General features: G+C 41.9%; 1 protein-coding gene across 4 annotated transcripts in view; it reads right to left on the bottom strand.

Moving 5' to 3' along the window:
• Window positions 1–14016, bottom strand: part of LOC132653204 (uncharacterized) — a 48710-nt gene extending 34694 nt beyond the window's left edge. The window contains exons 1-3 of one of the 4 annotated variants that reach the window (XM_060380997.1): window positions 13878–14016; window positions 3730–3800; window positions 810–906 (exon numbers count right to left, since the gene is read on the bottom strand). In XM_060380997.1, coding sequence (XP_060236980.1) covers window positions 810–906; window positions 3730–3800; window positions 13878–13955 — 246 coding nt within the window. In that variant the 5' untranslated portion in view covers window positions 13956–14016. The other 3 variants (XM_060380998.1, XM_060380996.1, XM_060380999.1) reach the window with 3 other exon arrangements.
• Between the last annotated feature and the right edge of the window lie 298 nt (window positions 14017–14314).

Raw genomic sequence — 14314 nt, 5'->3', positions numbered from 1 at the left:
CACTTGTATACATGCAGGCAAAAGCCTGACACATGTAAAGGAAAAACGAATAAAAATTAAAAAGAAGAAGCTGCCACTGAAATTTCCAGGACAATGGGTTAGCTTCAGTATGTCTTTAGACTGCCTTTTCTGAAATCTCCTGTTGGATGAGAGCAGATCTGGAGAGACAGGTGATATCTACTCCAATTGACCTCTCAGAAACGTATAAAGTTTCACTCCACCATAGTTTATACTCGCTGGCAATTCTGTTAAAACTTTTCCTTAGAGAAACTATATTTTCATTTAAGAACAATATTTCTTGTGGAGAATGTGTTGGGGGGTCTAGGAGTGCTGGAGGGGGTAGGAAGTGAACATGATTAAAATACATGGACATATAAAATCTCAAAGAATAAAAATACAAAAATAATATTTATTTTCATTTTGTTCTTATTATTGATTTACATACTATAGCAGAAGTGTCTCTAGAATATTGACCTAAAAATTTTTGCTCACTGACCTCCCTTTGCATATAGTTACTTGTGAATTGTAAGTGCTACTGTAGTTCACTTTCTTAAGTTTAAGAAGAAAAAGAATGTAAGAAGAGGTTCTAACAGATCTTAGTGGCGGGTCTTTGTAGACCCCACTTTCGAGTTGGGGGTAGTATGGACCCAGGAGAGAGATGAAGAATGGGGTAAGAAGTGTCTGAGGTCAGTGCTCTGCAAATGAGTGGGAGGAGAGGGAGTGACACCACTTCTAACTAAGCGCAGGACAGAGACCTGGTAACTTCAGTGGCTTAAAATGTCAGCACAGCGGCATAGACAGTTACTTACTTTTTTAAGAAATGCAGATGGTGCTATAGTATCCAAGCCATTGTCTGTAGCGCACAAATAAGTGATTCCATCAAGAAAGAGAGTATGGTAGACATAGCTTTGAAAAGAATGCATCTATTTATAATAATGCAGAATTAAGCACCCCCATACTGAATTACTTGTTTTTTATTTACAAGCAGTCACTGTGGTATAAAAACCATATACATAATTTACATGTAATTGTTTCTTGAGACAAGACCTCACTAGGTAGCCCAAGCTAACTTCCTACTTGCTGCTGCAGCCAAGGTTAGCCTCAAACTTTTGACCATACTGCTTCCTGACTGCTTGGGTTACGGTATGTACCATTACACCTGGAAAGACAGATCACTTTTTGGTTTTCCAAGTCAGGGCCTTCCTCTGTGGCTCAGGCTGGCCTTGAACTCACAGCAGTCCCCTTGCCTCGACCTCCCGGGTACTGACAGTATAGATGTGCAGCACCACACATGGAGCTTCAGGAGCTTTCATATGTTTGAAAAACTAGACTATGTTACATCAAAAGTGGATAGGATTAAATATATGTGTTTAAAGTCATATCTGTGTAAAGAAGTTACATTAAAAGGAAAATGTGATATTATATCTTTTATACAACCTTGAAATGTTTTTTAACAAAAGTGAAATAGCAAGCCTGTTAGCCTGACCAAGTAGAAAATACCATGTTCACTGACTTTTACTCTCCATACATTTTTAGGCAGACAAAGTTAATTTTTCACTTCCTGGCTTTCCATCCTAATAGACTAGAATTTTAAGCTGTGAACTATCAATGCCAAGTAGTCCAGAGGACAGGATAAGCTGAGGAGAAGAGAATGACACTTGTTACAGTTTCCTAAAGTATGCTTTGTCCTGACAACGCCAGCTTCTAGGCTGCTGTCAGGCTCATGGGGAGCCTCCATTATTCAGGGCTTGCTGCCTGGACTCTAGTCTTTTTGAATGCAGCATCTCTAAATGGTTAACGGGTAACAGACCTGGTCAAATATTAAACTGGATACATGTGAGAATGAGAAATTAAAAAAAAGATAATATGAGTAAAATGTGCCAACCAGGATGGCCCTACCTCTCAAGGCTCTTGCCCTTATTTTCCCAGTGCTGAGATTTCAGGCATAAGCTATCATATCTAGTTTATGTTTAATGATCTTGGGAGAATCTGCTGAAAAAGAATGGCTACTTCTACAATCTACTTCAGAGTGCAGTTTTAAATATCTTGATAACTTGATGTGAAAAGGAGAGATATTTAAATTTATGCTTAGAACGCTGCTAATAACATCTGGAGGTTATTTTTAACATTTAAAAATGCAAATACTTGGTATCTGGGATATATGCTAACTGACAAAAGCACATTAAAGTCTCCCACTCAGGCATGCTACAATGAGAGAACTATCAATGCCTATTCATTATGTAAGATATTTTTAAAAAGCATTCCTTATAGGAAAAAAAAGAAAAAGAAAGAAAACCAAAAGAAAATTATAAACCCAAACCTTGTTTAAAGTGCTTGCCTATCTACTGGGAGAAAGAGAGTATAGAAAAACAGGAATGAAAATTAGTCCCTGGAAGGAGACTGGTTCTGTGGTTCGTGTTGTTCCATGTCAAGTGTAGATGCCATTCAGTGAAGGCTTTTGAAGGTGCAATCAGTAGAAACCAAACAGATGAGAAAGACGACTTTGTATGGAGCAGCAGATGATGGTGGTGGGCTGGTTACTCGTAGGAAGGGAGAAGCACAAGACTTGTGGAAAGACAGAAGAGACAAAGGTTGAACACATGCAAGGCTGCAGAAACTGAGCATGGATGGCTGCTACGGTTTTTTTCAAACACTAATGCAGCAAGATATTAAGTGTCACCAAACACCTACAGTTTGCTGAAGATTCAGCCTCTGGATCCAGCTGCTGGGAGCACAGTTATGTGTCTGACCAGTCAGCCAAGCTAGACTATGGGAAGCTATAAATTCTTTCACATTAATCTGTAAGGAAAGGGAGAATGTGCAGGTTTGAAGACGCTTAAAAAAAATGAAACCGGAAACAGGCAGGGCTGGCCTGTCATTGAAGAGACTCTGAGAAGCAGAAATGGTGGCTGATATTCAGGAAGGGAGGAAGTGGGGAATGGGGTTAGGCCCATGATGGGGAGACTTGAGGTGGCCGGCGGGGTACTGCTTTTTAGGCAGAGGTGGCAGTTACCATTTTAAGTTTCCCACGTTGGTCTCTTGAGTAGCTGGGACCACATGGGCCACCTGGCCTGGATTTGAAGCTATTTTGTTTTTGAGGTAGGTTAAAATGAACTCTTTTTTTTTTTTTTTTTTTAATGAAAGACTGGCCAAGTGCGGTGGCTAACACCAGGGATCCCAGCCCTTGGGGGTCTGAAGCAAAATGATTGCCATGAGTTCAAGGCTAGCCTGGGCTATATGCTGTCTTAAACAATGACAACAAGCAACCTAAAATAACAGATGCTACTGATTCACCCCTGTTTCAATACTGGTTCAAAACGTGTAATTTCCCAAGTAAAATTTAATGGCAATGGCTATTTTTATTGGTATTACTAAATACATTTTAAAGTAGAAATTTCTTTCATTTCTGGTGAATGAAGTATTTTAGGAACACCAAAACACATGGAGAATAACAAAACGCCCTTTTAGCCCCCCACCCAGTAAGGACATTACAGACACAGTGATGTCCCCTGCACACCCTTTTTGGTTGCATGCTCCCCCCTTCCCTCTGCACAGGTAACCATTGCCCTGAACTCTGCAAACAGCAGAGTTTGTCCTCACGGTTGTCCTTTCGCATACAGAAGTCCTCCCTCCCGTGAGGCCAGACAAGAGTGTGTGCAACGACTCTTACAGACTTAGGGGCTAGAATGAGAAGCACTGAGTGAGGCCGCAGGATCGAGTATACCTTACCTTCCTATTTGAATTATGGTCGTTGGTTCAGCTTTCAGAAGCACTTGTCTGAGCACCTTTGCCGCCGCTTCCTAGGAAGAAACTCAGGGTTTATTCTGTAGAAGACTGCAGTGTCTCCTCAGAGCCCTCCTACATTTACCAACAAGACTGATTAATTTATTAAGGAAAACCCTTTCCCCCAGAAAATTAGTTGGTATGCCTCGTGTGGCAAGAGGCAAGATGCCATAAAATATTTGAATGAATTAAAGGAAAATACATTATATGCTCACATGTAAGTATGTAAATATAGGCTGTGTTGGATGATGTTATCTTTACAGTCAGATCTTACGCATCACTTTAAGGCTGGGAAGCAATAGCCAATCAAAGTATCTTTTCCCTTTCTTCCTTCCTTCCTCCCTCCCTCCCTTCCTTCTTTCCTTCCTTCTTTCTGGGGCTGAAGACCAAACCCAGGGCCTAGGCAAGTGCTCTACCACTGAGCTAAATCCTCAACCCCTCAAATATCTTTTCAATGTCAGTTATTTGATAAAACTGTATGTAAAATGTTTTGGGGCTAGAGAGACGGCTCAACTGACAAGAGCACTTGCGCAAGTGTAAGGGTCCAAGTTTGGATGCCAGCACACATGTAAGAAGCCAGGAACGATCCCAGGCATGCCCATATGGGGATGGGAAAATAAAGAGGGAGGAAGGGAGAGAAAGGGAGAAGCCCACAGCTTGCTGAGCGCCAACCTGGCTGAAAAAAGTGCCAACTCCAAGTTTAGGGAGAGACCTTGCTTCAAAAAGAATAAGGTGCAGTGATAGGCCATCTGATGCTTTCCTCTGGCCTTTTTGTACACACAAGTGAGCACATACCTCTCATACATACAACATGCACACATGCTATCACATGAAAACACACACACACAATAAGTTGTATGTGTATGCATGCATTTGTCTGTATTTGAATACACAGCACATGTGTCAGACACACATGAGCTTCCAGGATTCTCTTGTCTCTGTCTCCTATCTCTGCACAGGTGCACTCCGATTACAGATGTCCTCAAGCTGTGTATGTGGCTTTTACTTGAGTTCTAGAGATGTGAACTCAGGTCCCTGCATTCACAAAGCAAGTGTTTTTATCCACTGAGCCATCTCATGGGTTCCAAACTATATTTATAATGGATTGAGAACATACATCCTTTATTCTTTGAATACATTTAGCAAATTTCAATTGATGATTGTTTCCTCAGTGCTTAAACAGTGTTTATCGTCTGTATCTGTGGGCTGTATTCTGTTACTCTGTGTGGTTCTCACGCAGAGTTGAGAGGTCTCCTCTGGGCACTTGGTTCTCTCCTTCTACCTTTAGGTGGGTTCCAGGTTCCAGGGATCTAACTCAGGTCATTAGGCTTGGCAGCCAGTGCCATTACCCACTGGGGCATCTTGCCAGTACTACTCATCTCTCTCTCAAAAACTAATGTTTGCCAAAAAACTCCTGTACCCACATATTTCTTATAAGGGCAATTCCTTGGAGGGGAAGTGTAAGATACTATAATTATGCAGACTACCTTATAGTCCATTAAGTAGAATCCAATTATTTTGCTCTAGAAGCATGAAAGGAATCTGAAATTTACCTAAGAAGCCTTAGTTAGCCATGCTCCTAATTAACTTTTTTGTTTTTCACAAACTAACACTTAAAATAGAAACTTTTATGGACAAGTAAAGGCTATTAACACTAGAAAGTAATTACTACTGCCTGAAATGTCAAGGAAACATTTTCTAGGACAGAATTTCTTAAGATACCTGAAAAATTAAAGTGATACAAAATTTTCTATTGCCTCATGATTAGTAATGAAACGCATTTCAAAAGCATAATATAAATTATGATATCACAGCAAGACTGAAAACATGACAACCCAAGGCAGAGTACGTGACAATGTGGGCTCTTGTAGCTCTGAAATTCACATGCTGCACATCATTGACTTGTCAGGGTCTGTTTCCTCTGGGAAGAAATGACAACAGTGAACAGGTGACTTCCAGAATTCAGTCTAACCTTGGAATCCTGTGATGGCACTTGATAGGCTTTTGGATTAAGTCTGGTACTATTTTATTTTTCAAATAAAAGTATCTCTCTGTCTCTTTCTCTCTCTCTGTGTGTGCATATGTATGAGAGAAAGCTAGCAAGAGAGGATAAGAGTGAGAGCAAGAGAGCGAGAGAACGAATACCTTTGTCACTGTGGGAAGCCTTGATACCATTTCTTTTCCTTTAATTCCAACTGCCCCTCATCCCTGCTGTATTTTTTGCCTCCCATGGTTAGCATTCTGCACAGCAGGCACTCTGCCCCTGTACGCACTCCTGGACTGCAGATTGCTCCCCTTTCTGTGTTCTTACCTCCTATGTGCTTCAAAGGAGAGGCCACCGATTTCTGACAACCTTTGACCTTTCTCCCCTCTTAGTAGAGTGTGTTGAGAACTTAAGAGTGTGGTAGGCTTTGCATTTGACTGGGAACACAGCATTGAAGCATTCCCTGTCCTGAAATTTGATGGCAGAGGCCAAAAAAAAAAAAAAAAAAAAAAAAAAAGATTCCATCTCAGCTTGGTTAAGCTGTTTGGCAGGGAGATGCCAGTTAGCCTAGGCATAAAGTCAAGGAAAAACTGAGAAAAGTCTCAAAGTACAGGTGAGATTGCACTGCTCCACAGCGGAGAAAAGTGGTTTCCAGGCAGAGGGGCAAGACATACAGAGGCGACCTTGGGGGTGGGGGTGGTGAGAGAGCAGCATGAGGCAAAACTCAGGGTAGCAGAGCACAGGGCCAACTGCATAAAGGAAGGAGAGAGCCGTGGAAAAGCCCATCCATACGAGAGGGTCTGACAGCCCAGTGGAGGAGTGCTTGCTTTGTCCTGGATGTACTCTAGGCCTCCAAACATGGTGAGTGGAAGAGCAGTGGCTTAGGCATTTTGGGGAGCAGTCACTTGAGCAGCAGCGTGGAAGCAGCCTCTGAGGAAGACAGCTTAGAGGCACTTGAGTCGGCTTGGTGCATGTTCAGGAGATAGAACATACATGTAGTGGAAGAACAGGTATAAAAAGCAGAGAAGATGGAGGGGACAACCAGTCTCCACCCTGAGTGTCTCAACAGAGAAACGCAACAAGACCAGAAGCATATGAAGCGAAACTGGCAGGAAGGTAATTTGGTTTTGTTTGACATCTGTGATGAGGCCATGTAACGCTGAAGGGAGGTGACTCTGAAGTGGAATGATCCCACATGTGACTGTGTGTGAAGCTAAGAAGGACAGCAGTAAGTACCCCAGTGTGTAAGGACTGGCAAAGAGAACTCCAGAATGAGGCTCAAGTGTTTGCCCACACACCCACACGCTCTCCTTCCTCTAAGAACAAGACTGTGTTTCTCTGAGCGAGGCTCACAACCTCTTGCTGGCTCTTTGTGTACTTCTGGCCTTGCTCTCAGTTGCCTCCACCTGTCTTATACATATCCTTCCCATAAGGGTAACACACATGGGAATGTCTCCACATATTAACATATGAGAAGCCTTCCTGGGTCATGCTCTTCCTCATTTCCTACGTAAATTTCAGAGAGAATGGTTTCTTTTCACCACCTAAGTTCCTCATTTCCCACTTAGGTGGCCCAAAGCAACCTAGCTTCTGCCTCTTCTCTGGTTTCTCCCAAAGGCCTCACAGTGTGGCCAACTTTCTTTCTGTTGTCTAATCCAATGACAGTAACCTACCCCTTCACTCTCAAACAGGGCCCTGTTTTTTAACTTCATTCTTTTCACTGTACCCTTCCTGGGCAATCTTATACACACTCCTTTTGCGTACTAGACTAACACACTCATGACCTACTGGGCATATTCTGACTTTCAGAAATGAGGCAGAAAAATAAACATAAAAAATGCACTTAAGTCTTGACAAACAACACAATTCAGTATGCTCCAAACTGTAATGCATTCTCCTTTCTGCACTGCCTCTGAGTCCCCTAAATCCTATCCTTCTGTATGTGTTCTCTGCTCTCTAAGGCCACGGTTGGTACAATGTTCTTGTGGAATGTATACAATTTACCCTTCTTCACTAAAATGCTGATTTCTCTACCCCACTATATGGTTTCAATCCAGACATTGCTTTGTGATGCTAGCTAGAATCACCTGTCTCCAATTTGTGTAAACATGCCACCATTCTCTGTATTGTTAATAAAACAACCAGCCACAATGTTGAGCAATGGAGAGAATAGGATGGAACATTCTGGTCTGGAGGGGAGGAGAAGTAAGCGAGTGGGAGGAGTGGGAGAGCAGAGATCTGTAGGAGAGGACTTGGAACCACCAGTAGAGATGAACTAAGATATGACTAAAAGCTAGTATAATGTGGGAAATTCTGAACGGGAGGAAACTCTGTGGGCTTGGAGGTTTAGGATGGAGCAACTATTGTCCAGCATTGTGCTCTAGGTTAATTAAATAAATCCTCGTCTCTATATGGTGATTTGGGTGTACAGCTGGTTTACGCATAACCACTATTTAACTAAAAGCTAAATCAATGATAAATATTGATTTTCAACAACAAATGACACCCAACGTGTGGCACAATTTACAGTAAACTATAGAGCAGTTTTTTAGCTCTGTTCCTTAAAAACAAAGCTACTGCAGTTCCTAAACTAGGAGTTCACAGATTCCTGATCAGACAGACCCCCTGCAGATCAGCAAGGCCTCCATCAGGCTGCAGAAAAACAAAAATTGATACATACAAACCCCAGAGAGGCAGTTTCTTTAAGTAGGGGGGAAAAAGTGGCTCTTTAACAAGGAAGCTTCTCAAAGCAGACTTTGTTAGCCAAGGCAGAAAGCAAATCCCTTTGAGAAGGGATTCTTGCCAGTCTGAGGAGCAAACATTTATGGACCCAATAACTTCCCAGAGTGAGGAAGGGGTCAGAATCCAGTGAGGGAGGCAGAAAAAATACTTCTCCCTGGAAGCAGGAGCCAGAGACAGACTAAGAAGCCTCAAGCATCTAAACTGGTTAGGTCTGAAAGGGAAGCTGGGTCTAAGAAAGTAAAGGGAAAGTTTTAAGATTAAGAAAGGATAAATTTCTATGTTTAAAATGGAGGAAGACACAATGACAGTACTTCTGGATGCCATTTGAGTTTGTTTCTCTTAGCTTACAAATAATTTTTTTCAGTGATGATTTCAGTTTTGTATATCATCTTTGGGAGAGATCAAGACAAGATAGACTTGGAGAAAGAAGAGACTGAGAAAACAGATGCCAAATTAAAGGCCATAGAACAGAGGTTGGGGGAATCTTTGAATCGATATAGAGAGCTTTCCGAGCAATCTAATCTGAAATTTATAATAATACCAAAAGAGGCAGTTCCAGATGAGAAAAGTTCACAGAGGCTTGAAGATATTGCAAAATGACAGCCCATTGAGATGTTAGGCCAGCTTGGTCAGACTGGATATTGTGTATGTGCTGTTAAGGTTCAATTACTAGATGTGAAAGGGTTAGACTAACTTTGTAACCTGTATGTCTTCTAAAGTCTATAGTTTTGAGTTTTAGGTTCAGGTTAAGCTAAAGCCTCTTAAAACCTTTCCAGAGAATGGAAAAATGTGACCCTATCTACGAGGACAGATATAAAAAAAGGCAAGCAAGCAATGACCTTCACTCAGCAAAAGAAAAACTCCTGTCTTTGAGATAGCATTTCTTAGCAATGAACCCAGACTTCTTCTGAGTAGCTTTTGACCTGCAGCCAAAAGTCCGCAGCCCTTAATCTTCAAGGATAAGCTAACCACCCCCACCTTAAATTGCAGCTGCATCCACACTTGGCAGGACTGGCCAAGCTTGAGCACCTAAGACTAACCAATTATCTTACTTTATAGCTTCCTCATCCAATCCTAAATTGCCAAAACTGCAACTTCAAATTTCCCGCAATTTTTCTTTTAAAAACCTAAAGGCCTTTGTCTCCCGGTGCCATTCTTTGCTGACCAGCAGGGGTGACCCTATTGTGCAATGGTTAATAAACCTCTTGCTTTTGCAACGAGTCTTGGTCTGGGGGAGTTTCTGGGAAGGGCTCGATCTTGAACTCCTGAGCTATGAGACCCCAGGTCTTACAGATGAAGGTCTATATGCTAAAGTAGAAATGCAGATCCTATTTAGTGCTGTCTTAGACCAAGGTCATACAGTGGCTGGTGTGCTCCATTTTAGAGAGTTTGGAGAACTGAAATACATGTGCCATGCCATAGATTTGTATTCAGAATTCCAGTAGGCTTTTGCCTTAAATCCTAAGGTTATACATTTTTTAGAGATGGTGAATGTTTTGGAGATGGCCTTGCAAACGAGCTGATGTTGCTTCAGCATGTACATCCATTGGAATGCAACACTATTCTAGCCATTATGACATAAAACCTGTTGCAGATATAACTTATAATCCTACAGGTCAAACAATTATGAAAATATCTAACAGTAATTTTAAAAAGATGGTCATAAAATAGAAGGGAAATATAATATCTCCCCAAAATAGATTAAATAATGACTTATCAATTTTAAAATGTTTAAATGAGATAAGTAGCACACCTGCTAAGACACAGTGGAATTTAGAAAGGACTGCTGAATTAGATAAGCATGTAACTGTCTTAATTCCAAAATGGAAAAAAGGGAATGTGTTACACTGGGGAAGAGGTTTTGCATATATCCACAGAGGAAGACCACCTGAAGATCTTGGCCACAAAGAAGAAGAGAGAAATCAAGAAGACTAAACAGAACAGATAACATAAAGTGCTGATCCCTTCACATGGGTAACAGCTCTGAAACAGATGGAGACATAAAAGATGTTTCCAGCCAGAACTTCAACAACACATGGCCAATGAATCCTTGGCCACAAATATCTTCAAAGTTTATTATGCCATTTTTTAATTGGCATAGATAAAATTAGTTTACAAATTGGTTCCATCATGCACATCTCATGCATTTATAGTTTTAGGGCTATATAATGCTTGTGAGAAATTATATATTTGAAGAACAAAAGGACCGGACACCAGAGATGCTGGATCAAACCTGACCAAATTCATCCTTCCAGCGTGCTGAGACGTTGACACATCTGTTCCAGCATCTTGCATATTCCAGCATTCTGCTTGTTCCTGCCTCAACTGCTTCAATTGCTCTTTCTCATCAAAGCCTGCTCCCAAGAGAGCTTTGAAAAAAGCTACTAGTCTCAATTGGTCCAACATTTTATACTTTCCAAACAGGACTTCTATTAAGCCTGAAATTTCTCAACATTCAAAGATTAGACCACAAATGTTAATGCTTTCTTAATTAACCATTTTTTCCAATTTCCTTCAGGCCCCCTAACAGGATTTCTGCGTGTCAAAAAAGTCAACTAGAAAAAAATTCATGAGAATGATGTCCAGTTTCCTTTAAGGAGGGTTGGGTAGGTTTTTGGTCATTTTCTATGGCTATGAATGTTTATTGTGATTGGGAGATGGTTATAAATTATTAATGGTCTTATTCAGAGAGAAAACAAGGTTACTCAGGGATTTCCCTCTTTCTCTTTTTCTTTTCTCTATGTTTCTTAGATAAGGAGAAAAAGGGCTGAAAAGAAAGAAAGGGGAATGCAGGGATATCTTATAGGAATAATAAAACAAAAGGTAGATTATTGAATCTGCGCAACTTACTGTTTTATTTGTTATTCTCAAATAAAGTAATTTTAAACTCTGATATAGGAATTTGTATATTGATGTAAAAATAAGTCTATTTTTAATCCACTGGTAAATTTTAGTATGTTGATACAAATTCAAGGTTACTTCCAGTACTTTTAAACTGCTATTACAGACTGTTTAGGGTATTAGGTAATAGTTAATTGTTAGTTAATCAACTCATAGTCATGTCAGACTCTAATTCATCACAGGAGTATACATCCTAGGTTTAACTGATAGGTATGATTTTGTAGACTGGTCGATTACATAAAGATAGGTAAGTCTTCAAAAACTCCAGAGACCTACAGAATACGGCATTTAAAAATGTCTTTATATTTTAAAGATTCTTTGATTATGAGACAGGTCATCTCCTGGCAGCACCCTGCCTACCTCAAAGATGATGATGAGCATCAAAGAACCTCCATATGGAGATGGCTTCAAACGTGGCAAACTAGCCATCCAGCAAAAAGAAAATGCCCTTATTTCATGACAGACAGAATTCTACCAAAAATAGGCAAACTTAAATGTAGGACAGGTCAACTGTTGAACTCTGCCAAGACAGGTAAACAAGTCCTAAATAGTTCCTTCCTCATATATATGTCTGTCAAATATACTGAGCCAGAAGGCTGAAGATGATGCTCCAACATTATAGAGAGTTAGCGGTGACTGTTCAGGAAGCAAACTGTCTCTGTCAGTTTTTATTTTTTGGAAGCTGCTAACATGCACTTCCTATTTACTCCAGTAATTAATTTTATTCCTTCTCAAGTCTCTGGTGGGGTTGAAGACCAAATAGTTACAGTTCCACAATTAAGCTTAAGTTATTTAGAAGTTAAGAAAATGTTTTCATATCGGTAATACCAATAAGGACAAAAGTTAATTTAGATATAGAACTCTAAACTTGTCAAGATAGGATAAATAATCAAAAACTTTCTCCTAAGTTGCCAAATGCAGGTGAACTGGACATTGCACATGTAAATTTTACCTAATATTTTTCATAACTTTTATTGTATTAAAAAATGTGTCTTTTATTGAACTTAAAGGGGGAAATGTTGGTATAATGTTCTTGTGGAATGTATACGATTTACCCTTGTTCATTCAAATGCTGATTTCTCTACCCCACTATCTGGTATCAGTCCGGACATTGCATTGTGATGCTTCCTCTAAGCATCACCTGTCTCAAGTTTGTGTAAACATGCCACCATTTGTTCTCTGTGTTGCCAGTAAAACAACCAGCCACAATGCTGAGCAATAGAGAGAATAGGGTGAGACATCCTGGTCCACAGAGAGAAGGAAGTGAGTGGGAGAGTAGGAGGGCAGAGATTGGCAGGAGAGGACTTGGAACTATTGGGAGAGATAAGCCAGACCTAAGATATGACTAAAAGCACCTGTAATGTGGGAAATTCTGAATGGGAGGAAACTATGTGGGCTTGGAGGTTTAGGATGGAGTAACTATTGCCCAGTATTGTGTTCTAGGTGAATTAAATAAATTCTAGTCTCTGTGTAGTGATTTAGCTATAGAGCTGGCTTAGGAATAACCACTGTTTAACTGAATGTTAAATCAAGAGTAAATATTAACATTGAACAATATGCCACCAAAGAAAAAACTGTGAGAATGGTCCTATGCGCAGATACACCCATCATTTCACAAATTCAACCAGGTATCAACGCTAGATGGCATTTTACTAAGTTTCTTCTGGAACTGCTGCTCTCTTATCCCGTACCATGATGCCTTAGCTCAGTCAGAGCCCCAGGGTTTACTTACAAACTATAACCAAATCATGATACGACTGGTTGTTTCTCTTCCAACACACCGTGTACCTTGTAACCAAGTCATGTTTGCGTGTACTTTCATTTGTACATCTTCAATTGCTCCTCAGTTTTCTAGGACACACACACACACACACACACACACACACACACACACACACAGTGTCCTACCCACAGTGAGGTTCTTGGGAGTCTCCAAATACCATGTTCTCTCTGCGGTGTCTTCATCCCCCCTTTCGTGGGCTAGGCTAGGAGCAGTTTCTCTGAACAGGAGTCTCCCAGCCATTCTCCGGTGTGCTGGGCTGCACCTTCCGCCTTTACTTTTTTGAGACGGTGGCTGCCTAGTCCAAGGCCCTCCCACCCCGTGTGTGCTGAGATTCCAAGCTGCGCTGTCAGGTGGCCCTCACTTTTTTTTTTTTTTTTTAACCCCGGGCTTTTGCGACTATTCCACGACCACTGAGTGTGTGCTGAAGCGCAGGTCACGTCCGGGCAGAGAAAATCTTGGAAAAGGACTACCAAGCTGGGAAGATGGCTATGCTCTGCATCCCCGCCGGACGTGCGCGTGCAGTACCAGACCTAACCCCTGGGTGGCGCCCACGCGGCTCCCGCCGGCAAGCCAGAGCTCCTGGAGGGGGTGGGGCCTGCCGACCCCAGCGGCCTCCGAGGTCACCCGGCGTCCTGGGGTGAGGCCCGGCGGGCGCCCGCCTCGAGGAGCCGAACCCTCAGGTACCTGATAGGAGCCGCCGGTCAAGGCCAGCTCCGCCAGGACCGCTCGGCCATTCGCAACGCAGCTGTAGGTGATCGTCATAGCCGGCAGGCCAGTGAGAGAAGGGGCTCGTCCGTCCTAACCGCCCACCGCAGCCCGACGCGGCTCTGCGCAGGCGCGAGCGGCGGCTGATTGGCAGGGGAGGAGGCGGGGCCACTTGCGGGGCCAGCGGGGCCTCGGAGCAGGGGACGCGGGGAGGTCTCTGTCCTGGTGGCTTTTGAGAGCTATTTAACGGCTCGGGCCTTAGCTGCTTGATTCAGTCCCAGTCTCGGCCACGAGGAACGAAGACTTGGTTTTAGAATAGAATTGTGTCTGCAGAGCTGCGAGTTGGTAAAATCCCCACGGAGATCCGAGTTCAGATCCCCAGGACCCACGTTAAAAACTAACAACAAAACAGAAAA

Source organism: Meriones unguiculatus, chromosome 3 (genome assembly GCF_030254825.1).
Source record: "Meriones unguiculatus strain TT.TT164.6M chromosome 3, Bangor_MerUng_6.1, whole genome shotgun sequence".
Lineage (NCBI taxonomy): Eukaryota > Metazoa > Chordata > Mammalia > Rodentia > Muridae > Meriones > Meriones unguiculatus.
Note: the sequence above shows the minus strand (reverse complement) of the source record. Positions and strands in the feature narration are given on the sequence as shown.